Consider the following 14,720-nt stretch of genomic DNA (forward strand, 5'->3'; position numbering starts at 1 on the left):
TCCTCGTTTTCATCATCATCATCATCCTCGTCATAGTCATCATCTTCATTATTGTCATCAATGTTTTAACATCCATTTTTCTATGCTTGCATGGGTTTGACAGAGTTTACTGAGGTAAATTTTCTATGGTTGGATGCCTTTCTTGTCACCAGTCCTCACTTGTTTGGGAGCAAGATGAGATTTCTCCACAGCTTGATCTCTTTTCGTGGAAGATTGATAATGACTGATGACATATGACCACAGCACAGTCATTTACAGCTGTTGTCTGATGGGAAGACCAGGTGACAAAAACACACACACAAGTATACCCACCCTCATGCACACAACTATACCCTCAATAGGTTTCTTTCAGTTTCCATCTGCCAAACCCATTCACAAGGCTTTGGGCAGCCGGAGGCTATAGTAGGAGACACTTACCCAAGGTGCCACACAATGGAACTGAATCCAGAACCATGTGGTTGGGAAGCAAACTTCTTCACTAAACGGCCATTCCTGCATCTAAAACACATTTCCTAAGACTGAGAGGTTGCCTGGGCATGTGACAGACATGTCCAAGTGTGTGAGAGAAAAATGACCATCACCAGGACTGATTAAACAACAACAACAACAATTACCTGTGTAATACTCAGTCCAGAAACACCTACAACACTCCACAACATTTCTACAACACCACACCATACTACTACAAGACCATCCTAACAACACTGGCCCTCCTATTGAGTTAGTCCAGACGTGTACAGCACTGCATGGTCGGAACCCTTTGATCAGCGATCTGTTTAACCGAGACTGACCCAAAGCTAAACCCCAACAAAAGCAAGAGCAACAGTCTCCATACTCACCCATCCACATCTTTCTCTGGGTTGATAAAGTTGATAATATCTTGCTCGTTAACATCATTTGATGAGTCTATGGGAAGCTGCAGAGAAGAATGGTTGCTATTAGCAACAACACACATACCATCATTCTTCATTCATAATAGTTTATTCTCACAATAATGATTGATGCCATGAATAGGCAGACTGAAACCGGTGGATCTTTGGACAAACCTTGTTTGTGGTTCATTAAAGAAATTTAATTTACATAGAAGTTATAATTATAAAAGCATTATTGTGTTATATTATAAAAATATTTGCACATGTTTGTATACACATATGTATCTCTCTCTCTATATATATAAAACTGAGAATGTGTGTCTGTCTGGCTGTCTGTGTGTTTCCCTAAAACTTGGGAACTACACAACCAATTTCATTCAAATTTTACACATGCCTTACTTAAGGTCCGGGGAGTGTCATCGGCAAAAGAAATTTTAACTTTTTCCCTAGGGCGACCCCACAGCAATATCATATCTTCTCCACTATTTCAGTATTACGTGTTAAAAGTGAAACAAAAACATCTCTCTATTGTAATGCAGACATTCACTTTAATACTGAAACTATTATATAACAGGGATGAACCATTAACAGTGGTCATCCATTTTGCTAGAAGATCCACTATGGTCTTATATGCTACACCACTAGTTTTCAATTCACATTAATCAAATTAATATTCAATTTTTCACCCTTATTATGTCTGTGCTTGTATTAGCAATTCGTATAAAATTGCATCAATGACTTGAACTTGAATAAGCGGTTTCACATAAATGGGGATAAATTAAAAAGGTTTGTTGTTATTATTACTGTTTGACCTCTGCGGAATGCTGTATGTAGGACAGACGGGACGCCGGTTGGCAGACCGATTCGTACACACACACACATATATAGATATACAATACACGCACACACACATACACATGTACAAACACACACACCAGCACAGATGCCCACATATACCTCCAACAAACAATACTCATACAGATACGCACACATTCATACACACACGGGCACAGACACACACACATGCACACGCATGCACATTATGCCCACACACACACGCACGTAAGCGCACACATGCACATAAGCACACACATGCACATTACGTCCACACACACACATACACAAATTCACATGCACACCGATACATATACATACACACAATATGTGCCTACACGCGCACACACACATACACATATGTATACACATATAGGCACAGACACACACACGCACACATAAACATGCACACACCCAAAACTCACAACCCCACAGATACACGCATATACATCCATATACGCTTACACACACACACATACAAATGCACACATACACGCACACACAACTACATGCACATATGACATGCACATACATACACACACACACACACAAATGAACCCACACATACATCCCATACACACGGCACACCATTATACATACACGCACCCAATTATACATACATATATACACACACGCACGTACAAGCACACACGCACACATACACTAAGTAAAGCACAGTTATTCGCCACACACCCAAACTCTACGCATACACACACGAACACACACATACATACACACACACTACAAACAAAACACACACATGATACATATACATACACGCACACACACACATACTTCAAAGTACTGACCTGTGGCAGGGACAAAAACACCACTCCTTATTCTTACAAACTAGCCAGCCTTACTACTAGCCTGATGTTTACAGCTACAACCACACACACATGCGTCATCATTACACACAGCGAGCAGGCCAACAGAAGAAAGATTGAGAGAAAGTTGTGGCGAAAAGGTACAGCAGGAATCGCCACTACCCCCTGCCGGAGCCTCGTGGAGCTTTAGGTGATTTCGCTCAATAAACACTCACAACGCCCGGTCTGGGAATCGAAACCGCGATCCTACAACCGCAAGTCCACTGCCCTAACCACTAGGCCATTGCGCCTCCACATATATATATATATATATACACATATGTATATATATAAAATATATATATACATGTATATATACTGATGTATATATACTGATGTATATGTATAGATGTATGTCTAGATGTAATTATAGATGTATATGTAACATGTACACATATCATCATCATCATCATCATCATCATCGTTTAGCATCCGCTTTCCATGCTAGCATGGGTTGGACGGGTCAACTGGGGTCTGTGAAGCTGGAAGGCTTCGTCAGGCCCAGTCAGATCTGGCAGTGTTTCTACGGCTGGATGCCCTTCCTAACGCCAACCACAACCGTATATATATATATATATACACATATATACATGCATACATATATACACCCATACACACATACCGATACACCCACACACATAAACACACAGGTGTAGGTGTGGCTGTGTGGTAACAAACTTGGTTCCAAAACACTTGGTCCGTAGTTCAGTCCCACTGTGTGGTAACTTGGCATGTGTCTTGTGCTATAGCATCATACAAGCCAGAGCCCACTCTGGGCGACGTTGGGTCGACCGTCCACAGTCGACAAGGAGAAATGAAAGTGTCACCTCTGGAGTTTGCAAATGACCACTATACAGATGCGTAACTGGACAGAATAAATTTAGTGGAGACAAAGATGCTGGGCGACATAGGGGTGACTGTACACAGCTACCAGCCCACAGTCGACGCTATGGCAACCAGAGCTCGCTCTGGGCGACATTGGGGGACATATGGCATAGTGGCTAAGAGCACAGGCTACTAACCCCAAGATTCCAAGTTCGATTCGAAGCAGTGACCTAAACACTAACAACAACAATAACAACAACAATAACATCGAAAAATATATTAGGAATGAGAACACAGATTCGAAATTTCCCCAAGACACCTGAAGAAGGCTTGGAGGGTACATCAGCCGAAGCGTTGTGTTAACAACAAACAAGATGAGGACAAATATCCATCAAATGTAAATAATGTAAATAAAGTATGTTATTCCTCATCTCTAAAATATAGAACTGTGGAGGGACATGTTCCAAACTTCGGCACTGGAGAGAGTTTTAATGCACGAACATTTATATACTCTAAGCTTGCAAATATACTACCTTCGAAATCATGGGCTAAAATACTTTATCGTAACAATCTGACATTTAGAGTTCCCTCAACTGTTCAACGACCTATCTAAATTAAAAGAAATATAAGAGACATCTACTAAAACATTAAAAAAACCCTCCCAAAACTCATTAGATGAACTCTTAACAATACCTTAGATGTCAACCATTCAAGGATGATGCATTCTGAGGAGAACAGCAGCTAGAAAACTCAATCATAGACCACCTGCCAGTCAAGAAGCAACGACAAAACCTAATTGAAAATACATTAAGGCAGTGCCCTAGAATGGCTGCATTACTATTACTTCCTAAAAGGATTTTATAACTTTCTGAAAAATTGGTCGAAAACTTCCAGGATAATTCCGAGGATTTCATGCAAATTCCTGGAAGATTGATCGGAAACTTCCCGGAAAGTCCCGGGGATCCCCAAACTTCCTGGAAAATTGATTGGAAACTCACTGGAAAGCTCCGAGGATTTCATGGAAAATCCCGGAAATTTTCCAACTTCCTGGAAAATTGATCGGAAACATACCAGAAAACTCCCAGGTTTTCATGGAAAATTCCGGGGATTCCGCAACTTCCTGGGAAAATGATCGGAAACACCCTGGAAAGCCCCGAAGATTTCATAGAAAGTTCCGAGGATTTCATGGGAAGTTCCAGGGATTTTCCAACTTCATGGAAAATTGGTCGGAAACACCACAGAAAATTCCAGGGATGCCCCCAAATTACTGGAAATTTGGTCGGAAACTCCATGTGAAGTTCCGGGGATTCCCCCCAACTTCCTGGAAAGTTCCGGGGATTTCTGAACTTCTTTGAAAATTGGTCGGAAACTCTTTGTGAAGTTCCGGGGATCGGCCAAACTTCATGGAAAGGTCCGGGGTTTCCTAACTTCCTGGAAAATTGATCGGAAACACAATGGAAAGTTCCAAGGATTTCATGGAAATTTCCCAAATTCATGGGAAATTGGGCGGTAACTCCATGGGAAGTTCCGTGGATTCCCCAACTTCCTAAGAAATTGGTCGGAAACATCCCAGAATTTCATGCAAAATACTGGAGTTTCCCCAACTTCCTGGGAAAATCCGAGGATTCCATGGGAAGTTCCGGGCGTTTCCGAACTTCCTAGAAAATTGGTCGGAAACTCATTGTGAAGATCCGGGGATAACCCCAAAATTCCTGGAAAAGCCCAAGGTTTCCCAAATCCCTTGGAAATTGATCGAGGATTTCATGGAAAGTTCCGGGGATTCCCAAATTCCTGGGAAATTGGGCGGTAACTCCATGGGAAGTTCCGGAGATTCCCCAACTTCCTGGAAAGTTCCCAGAATTTCATGCAAAGGAACGGGTTTCCACAACTTCCTGGAAAAATTGGTCGGAAACATCATGGACAGTTCCGGAGATTCCATGGGAAGTTCCGGAGATTTCCCAACTTCCTAAAAAATTGGTCGGAAACATCATGGAAAGTTCCGGAGATTCCATGGGAAGTTCCAGGGATTTCAAAACTTCTAAAAAAGGTCGGAAACTCCTTATGAAGTTCCGGGGATCCCCCAAAATGTCCGTTTTCCAAACGTCCGAGGAAAATTGATCGGAAACACCATGGAAAGTTCCAATGATTTCATGGAATGTTCCGGGGGTTACCCAAATTTCTGGGAAATTAATCGGAAACTTCCTGGAAAGTTCCCAGAATTTCATGCAAAATTCCGGGGTTTCCCCAACTTCCTGGAAAATTGATCGGGAAAATCATGGAAAGATCCGGGTATTCCATGGGAACTTCCAAACTTCCTGGAAAATTGGTCGGAAATTCCTTGTGAAGTTCCTGTGATACCCCCAAACTTCCTGGAATGGTCCAGGGGTTCGTAACTTCCTGGAAAATTGGTCGGAAACTCAATTGAAAGTTCTAGGGATTTCATGGAAAGTTCCGGGGGTTTCCCAAATTCCTGCGAAATTGGGCGGTAATTCCATGGGAAGTTCCGGGGTTCCCCAACTTCATGGAAAGTTTGCAGAATTTCATGCAAAATACCAGTTTCTCCAACTTCCAGGGAAATTGGTCGGGGAAATCCTGGAAAGATCCGAGGGTCCCATGGGAAGTTCCGGGGATTTCCCAACTTCCTGAAAAATTCACCGGAAACATCATGGAAAGTTCCGGGGTTTCCCCCAACTTTCTGGAAAATTGGTTGGAAACTGAAGTTCAGGGGATTCCCCAAGCCTCCTGGAAAATTGGTCGGAAACTTCCTGGAACGGTCCGGGGTTTCCCAACTTTCTAAATAATTGGTCGGAAACTCCATGGGAAGTCCCGGGGATTACCCAACTTCCCGGTAAAATGGTCGGAAACACCCTGGAAAGCTCCGAGGATTTCATGGGAAGTTTTAGGGATTTCCCAACACCATAGAAAATTTCAGGGACCCCCAACTTCCTGGAATTTTGATCGGAAACTCCATGTGAAGTTCCGGAGATTCCCCAAACTTCCTGGAAAGGTCCGGGGTTTCCCAACTTCCTGGAAACTTCATCGAAAACTCCATGGAAAGTTCCGGAGGTTTCCCAAATTCCTGGGAAATTGGGTGGTAACTCAATTTCAAGTTTGTGTGTGTTAATGTTTGTGTGTGTATTAATGTTTGTGTGTGTGTGTGTATTAATGTTTGTGTGTGTGTATTAATGGTTGCTTTTATGTTTTACATTAAACTGAAGGATTATTCAATGCATTTGATAGAATGCAAATTATTCTTTAACAAGAAAGTATTGATAGTGACTTCGAAGGTTTGTCCAGCTAAACCATCCTGAGAGAGTTCGATGATGGCTTCAAAGCTGTGACTACAAAGTCACTACATACGTGTGTGTCTGTGTGTGTGTGTGTGCATATGCATGTGTGTATATGTTTCCCATGTGTCTTCATAGCAGAATGTGATGGAAACACACACACCCACACACACCTGGCTTAACCTCTATGTGTTTGAGCAGACTCACCTGTAATACAATTCCATGAACACCTGTGTCATCATTTAATTGTTCAATTTTTTGTAGAATCTAGAAGAAAAGAAGATAAAACATTCAGTGCTGTCATCACAACTGACAGGAGAAAGAGATGGAGGGGAGAGAGAGAGAGAGAGAGAGAGGAGGGAAGACAGAGACGGAAGAAGAGACAGAGTTAGTGAGTTTCTTGTTGTTTGTTCCTTCTCGAGCCACACCTGGCTCATCAGGGCCGGTTTCCCGGTTTCCTTGGCGTATAGGTTCCCCACCTGGATGGGATGCCAGTCCGTCGCAGGTGAGCTGCAAGATGCAGGAGGAAAGAGTGAGAGAAAGTTGTGGCGAAAGAGTCAGCAGAAGTTCGCCATTACCTTCTGCCGGAGCCGCGTGGATCTTAGGTGTTTCGCTCATAAACACACTTATCGCCCGGTCTGAGATTCGAACCCGTGATCCCTCGACCGCGAGTCCGCTGCTCTAACCACTAGGCCATGTGCCTCCAGAGTGAGCGAGTGGTGGCAGTGAATTAGAAATGAATGTTAAAAGGGTTTAAACTTACGTCTTCCTGGGTGGATGTCTTTGGCAACTCAACAAACGCAGCGGAGATACCCACATCAGCTGCTGTCTTCAATTTATGCTTGATGTGACAGTCTTCTCCTCGACCTCCGACCTAGAAAGGTTCAAAGGTGACATTACAGGTCATTAATAAGAGGTAAATAACGAGCCCACCTAAAGTCTGTTTGGGAAGGTCAATGAATTAACAGTGACCAGTGGTAGGGGACTCTGGAGTTCCCTAGGTTAATGATGATATAACTCATTAGGAATATTCTTTTATTTGTTTCAGTCATTTGACTGCGGCCATGCTGGAGCACCACCTTTAGTTGAACAATTGATCCCAGGACTTATTCTTTGTAACATTATTTACATTTGACAGATATTTGTCCTCATCTTGTTTGTTGTTAATGTTTTGGCTGATATACCCTCCAGCCTTCATCAGGTGTCCTAGGGAAATTTTGAATCTGGATTCTCATTCTTCAGGTATTTTTCGATGTTATTATTATTATTATTCAGGTCACTGCCTGGAATCAAACTCGGAATCTTGGGGTTAGTAGCCCACACTCTTAACCACTACGCTGTATGCCTGTTGGTATATGGAATGAGACCCTAGGTTCGAAATTTCCCCAGGACACCTGATGAAGGCTGGAGGGTATATCAGCCAAAACAATATCCGTCAATTGTAAACAATGTACATAATTCCTCATCTCTTAAATATAGAATTGTATTATTCTTTGTAAGCTTAGTACTTATTCATTCTATCAGTATATTTTGCCGAACTGCTAAATTACAGGTACATAAGCACACCAACATCGGTTGTCAAGCAATGGTTGGGGGACAGACACACACACACACACACACACAATGGGCTTCTTTCAGGTTCCGTCTACCAAATTCATTCACAAGGCTTTGGTCGGCCTGAGGCTATAATAGAAGGCACTTGCCTAAGATGCCAAACAGTGGGACTGAACCCAGAACCATGTGGTTGGGAAGCATGATACCACACAGCTACTCCTGCGCCTATATATCTAAACTATAATAAAGATAATTGCTTATTACTTAGTAATGAGTAACTTTTACTAAAAGAAAGTAATTATCAAAGTCTATACTATCTAGAAAATTGACCGAGAGAATAAGTACTGGGCTTACAAAGAATAAGTCCTGGGGTCGATTTGTTCGACTAAAGGTGGCGCTCCAGCATGGCCACAGTCAAATGACTGAAAAAGCAAAAGAGTAAAAGAGAATAAATTGGTTATCCTTCTAAAATGCACAAAATATTTTAACAATTTTTCTCTACAATTTCAAATAATATTTAATTATTAAAAAAATGACAGGATTTTTTTAAACATAGAATGGCTAAAATTGGAATGAAAGGGGTCCACTGGTAGCAAATGGTCAAGAACCACTGATTTAGAGCTTTCTTAGCAAGGAATTCAACCCTGGTCTCTTGGATGATAGGCAGGGACGTCGATGCCAGTGCCACCTGACATCAAATGTGGTCGATGCCAGGGCCACCTGACTGGCTCCTGTGCAGGTGGCACATAGAAAGCACCTACTACACTCTCTGAGTGGTTGGCATTAGGAAAGACATCCAGCTGTAGAAACCTTGCCAGATCAGATTGAGCCTGGTGCAGCCTTCTGGTTTGCCAGTCCTCAGTCAAACTGTCCAACCCATGCCAGCATGGAAAGCAGACGTTAAACGACGATGATGATGACTGCCAAGGATGTAATAGGTAAATAACGACCACCCACCTGGGTAGACTGAAAGGAGATATGTAGTGGAGGTTATTGTAATTGTATCTCGTTAATCCTATGTTGATAACGAAGTAATAGCATAATTATTGTGATCACAGATGGTAATGTTATTAAAATGATTGACAGTTGATTAAAGGATTAACAACACAGCTGAGTGTTGCTAGAAGACAAGTCTCAACTGCTCACTACACCTAGCTGTAAAGAGGTACCATGAGGAGGTGCAGATCTCTATTGTAAGTAGAAGAGGCACTTCTACCTACTATTCTAAGTAGAAATGGCTTCACTAAATTCCTTTCTCTGGTTTTTCTGGTGTATGGGACCCCTCGAATGATCAAACATGATCAGCCGGCAAGCTGGCAGAAACGTTAGCATGCCAGGCGAAATGCTTAGCAGTATTTCGGCTGCCATTACATTCTGAGTTCAAATTCCGCCGAGGTCAACTTTGCCTTTCATCCTTTTGGGGTCGATTAAATAAGTACCAGTTACGCACTGGGGTTGATATAATCGACTTAATCCGTTTGTCTGTCCTTGTTTGTCCTCTCTGTGTTTAGCCCCTTGTGGGTAGTAAAGAAATAGAATGATCAGACATGATACAAAAATACCGCAAACAGGATATATTCTTCAGCCAACAGATACAAAACCATGAAACCAAAATCACTCTCCATGTTGATTTTATATCATAGAAGTTCACACAAAGACATACTTGCCTCTCTTTCTTCTTCTCCATGATTCTCTCTATTTCACTCTGTGATTGTATAATATCCTTTCACTCATTGCCTGCCACCAAGCCTTGTATGTGCACTCATCCTACACCTCTTATGTTAACTCTTTCCATATCTTTTTTCTACTCTCCTCCCTCCTCTCTAAACGAAGTAAAGTGTCTCCTCACTGCTACAACAAAGAACTCTATATGCCTATTTCTTTATTGCCCACAGGGGACTAAACATAGAGGGGACAAACAAGGACAGGCAAAGGGATTAAGTCGATTACTTTGACTCCAATGTGTAACTGGTACTTATTTAATCGACCCCGAAAAGATGAAAGGCAAAGTTGACCTTGGTGGAATTTGAACTCAGAACGTAAACACAGATGAAATACCTATTTCTTTACTACCCACAAGGGGCTAAACATAGAGAGGACAAACAAGGACAGACAAACGGATTAAGTCGATTATATCGACCCCAGTGCATAACTGGTACTTAATTTATCAACCCCGAATGGATGAAAGGCAAAGTCGACCTCAGTGGAATTTGAACTCAGAACGTAACGGCAGACGAAATACTGCAAAGCATTTCGCCTGGTGTGCTAACGATTCTGCCAGCTCACCACCCACTATATGCTATCCTCCACTTGATGTCCCCCTACCATCTTTTTACTTCAGCTCATCCCTACAATGTCTCACCACCTCTCCCCCTAAACTATCAGATCCTTTCACTCTTTCCCTCCAAAATATTGCCATCCTTTCTCACCCACATGCTTCCTTCCAAACGGCCACCCATGAATGGTTCAAAGAGAACATTAACCCTGGCCTAGAATTGGGTGCTGAGGGGGGTATGTGAAGGTGAGGGGCATGCACTCTTACCCTTCATTCTGACTCTTTACTAAATCATAAAGCATCAAGTGGCGACACCTATCACCATAAACTGTTTCAAGTGGCGACATCTAGTGACATAAACTATCTCAAGTTTAACAACTTCAAGAGCCCCACCACTACCACCACCACCAGCAGCAAAAAAAACGATAGCTACCCTCTTTCCTACTACTAACAACAATGAGCTCTGAGACAACAACAGAGACTATGTGGTTTGCAAGACATGCTAGAAATAGCAACCAAATCTTCTTTAAATCTACCATCTTGGAAAAGAAGTGCACATCGGCAAATATCTTCTTAGATAACCTGCAGAAGGCAGGATGGTCTCAGCTGGAATGGCTTCAATCATGAGCCTACCAATCTATGTTGTTCACCCCTTACTCTACCACAATGCATTGTGGGTATTGTAATTGGTTAAACCTGGCTGTCCTGGGTTAAGCAATCTTGCTGACAATGTAACAACAGTGTTTAAGAGATAATCCTCTTTTTCAAAGCAGCTTTAACAACATTTCAAACACTAATCAATATTGATGGAGATATTGCAGAACATCTTGCACTTACTGACACAAGATTTCACCACCTTCCTGCATTCAGTGCTGAATTCAATACCTCTACCATTCATGGACAAGCTTATATAAAAAAGAAAAAAAAAATGTCACTGCCCATTATCATCATCATCATCATCGTTGTCGTTTAACGTCCGCTTTCCATGCTAGCATGGGTCGGACGGTTTGACTGAGGGCTGGTAAAACAGAAGGCTGCACCAGGCTCCAGTCTTGATCTGGCAGAGTTTTTACAGCTGGATGTCCTTCCTAATGCCAAGCACTCCGAGAGTGTAGTAGGTGCTTTTATGTGCCACTGGTACAGGGTCAGTCAGGCGGTACTGGCAATGACCTCGCTCGAATCTTTTTACACATGCCACCAGCACAGGTGCCAGTAAGGCGACGTTGGTAACGATCATGCTCGAATGGTGCCCTTCTACGTGCCACCGGCACAGAAGCCAGTTGGCTGCTCTGACAACGATCACACTCAGATGGTGCTCTTGGCACCCTACTAGCACGGGCACAAGTGCCAGTAAGGCAGTGCCACATAAAAAGCACCCAGTACACTCTGTAAGGTGGTTGGTGTTAGGAAGGGCATCTAACCACAGAATCCATGCCAAAGCAGACGAAAAAGAGCCAGGTGCAGCTCACCACCTCCTGTCAAGCCATCTAACCCATGCCAGCATAGAAAAATGGATGTATGATGATGATGATGGCCCTTTAATGTTCACTTTTCTATCTTCTTGTGTTTTATTCTGTGTACTATACCTGGGTACCCCACAGTGGAGTCACAAAGCTACCTGGATTACATTGGAGTACCCCATCCTGGAGTCATACTGACTATTATATCAGGGTACCTTACAGAGAAGGCACAACACTGACTGCATTATCTGCTGTTGAGTGGCTTAGTGGTTAGGGTGTTCATGAGTTCGATTCCCGGTAGTGTGTTGCACCCTTGAGGCTATGGAGAAGACACTTGCTCAAGGTGACATGCAGTGGGACTGAACCCGGAACCATGTGGTCGATAAGCAAGCTACTTACCACACAGCCACTCCTGCGCCTCATAAAATTTGGAAAAAAAGATTTTGTAAGGGATTATAACACCATCCATGTACAAGAAACTCCCATATTTTTTAATTTAATTTTTGATGAAAAAGGGTTCCTTATACACGTTAAAATATGGTAATTATTTTTTATGTGTGTTTGTATGTGGGACGGAAACTACACACACACACACACACACACACAACTACAAATTAAGGAGAAGGATAAACTTGTCAATTGGCAGAAGGTAAAAAGCAGATTTAGATAACTATGTGTGTGTGTGTGTCCCTGTGAGTGTGTGTGTCCTTGTGCACGTGTGTATATATGTGTGAATGTATACCAGTGTGTTTATATATACATATAGTGTTTAATGTTTACGGTGAGGGTTTGCTCATGGTGACAAAAGTTTATTTCAAAAGTTACCGATTCCATAACAAGGAAAACTACAGCTCAAAGAAAAGTTGCTGAAGACGGTCGGAGGGATTCCTTCCCTGCTTCCTTTCTTCTCTCCTTACCTTAATGAGAGCCAAAGATGGTTGGAAACTTTCGGATTCTTTCTTTAACTGTTTAATGCTTTCTCGAAGATCTTTCTTGATCTCACTGCAAACAGAAGAAAATCTCTCTTTGAAACTGAAGGAAATGCTTCCAAACATTGAAGATCTTAACCATTATTAATGGGAATTTATATATAAGCTTTACTGGCAGTTTTCTATGTTAAAACAACAACAATAACACACACACACACACACACTTTCTCTTTGTCACTCTCTCTCTCTCACACACACACTTTCTCTTTGTCACTCTCTCTCTCTCACACACACACACTTTCTCTTTGTCACTCTCTCTCTCTCACACACACACATATTCCCACATGCTTAATCACATATTCATTCACTCTCATACAGACCCCACCACCACCACCACAAACTCATTATCCCTCCCCCCCACAAGCACCCTCAAACCCTAAGTGGACTGTCCACTTCATTTACAACCAATTACACCTCGTTTAGCCATTCCATCGTCCACAATAAGGCAATCACTCATCAACCGATATCTTAATTACGAATATTTTCATTGGTTCATACATCAATACATCCTTTATTGGCTTACGTGTATCAATACAATCTCTATTGATCTCTAGATATCAATAAAGTCTTTATTGCTTTATGGCTATAAATTCTTCCATTAGTGTTTGTTCATTTGTGTTTTTTCTATTCCTTCCATGCCAACACACAATGCGTCCACTCTATCACCGATCCACGCTTCCATTGTCGTCTTGACTAATAACTTTACTAATCTCTCCATCAATGGTTCCTAGAAACCTGATCTCACATGAAACAATTGCCCGCAAAAGATTAATTTTGTTTCCAATGTCTTTGAGAAATTCACCAAATTATCGGATAATCCATTTGTTATAGAAATATATCAATACATCCATCCACAGCCAATACATATAAATAGGAGTTCTTTTGGATCTTTTCGGTTTGAACAACAGTTTTTAAAAATAATTTCAGCGTAACTAAACACTTTTCAACTTCGTATCCTGGTAGAATGTGTTTATAAAACATCTTCTTTCTCTTGGCTTTATTGAGAAAATTCCATAGTTTGTAAGATATTTGTTGTTTTTCTTTTCTTCAATTTCTGCAATTTCAGCCTATCAATGACATCTATTTGAGGTGAAAACATTCTGTGCCATATGAATATGTCCCTCGTTTAATAAACAGATTGGGTTTATTTACATTTCAGAAGAAAAAAAGATACCCTTCCCCCCACCCCTAACCCTAACCAACCCTAAAACAGATTGAAATGCAATAGATTGATACTAGGGTCATAATTATGGCTGACAATTTCATATGACACCGCTAGAAAAAACTGCCGTTCAAACCGAAAAGATCCGTTCTTTTATTGGTTTCAGTCATTTGATTGTGGCCATGCTGGAGCACCGCCTTTAATCGAGCAATCTGTATTAGTACTGAAAATCAAGATCGAGTGAGCTTTTGCCCTTTTGTTCAACAGTTGGTTTCCAACCCCAGGACTTATTCTTTGTAAGCCTAGTACTTATTCTATCAGTCTCTTTTGCTGAACAGCTAAGTTACGGAGATGTAACCACATCAACATCAGTTGTCAAGCGATGGTGGGAGGACAAACACAGACACACAAACACATATATATGATGGGCTTCTTTCAGTTTCCATCTGCCAAATCCACTCACAAGGTTTTGGTTGGCTCGAGGCTCTAAGGTGTTGTTGATAATCACAAATATACGAGGTCTGACCAAAAAGTATTGGACTGTTGCTATGGTAACAGAGCTAAAGTATGCAGATTTGAAGCCACGTGGTACAGAT

At 41.8% G+C, this 14,720-nt stretch overlaps 1 protein-coding gene across 1 annotated transcript in view; it reads right to left on the bottom strand.

Moving 5' to 3' along the window:
• Window positions 1-14,720, bottom strand: part of LOC115211121 (C-1-tetrahydrofolate synthase, cytoplasmic) — a 94,358-nt gene that overhangs the window by 50,215 nt on the left and 29,423 nt on the right. Inside the window, exons 2-5 of the mRNA XM_029780059.2 lie at window positions 12,891-12,975; window positions 7,448-7,558; window positions 6,892-6,951; window positions 840-916 (exon numbers count right to left, since the gene is read on the bottom strand). Of these exons, the coding sequence (XP_029635919.1) occupies window positions 840-916; window positions 6,892-6,951; window positions 7,448-7,558; window positions 12,891-12,975 (333 nt within the window). The remainder of the gene's footprint in view (window positions 1-839; window positions 917-6,891; window positions 6,952-7,447; window positions 7,559-12,890; window positions 12,976-14,720) is intronic.

This window comes from Octopus sinensis, linkage group LG1, assembly GCF_006345805.1.
Source record: "Octopus sinensis linkage group LG1, ASM634580v1, whole genome shotgun sequence".
Classification (NCBI taxonomy): Eukaryota; Metazoa; Mollusca; class Cephalopoda; order Octopoda; family Octopodidae; genus Octopus; species Octopus sinensis.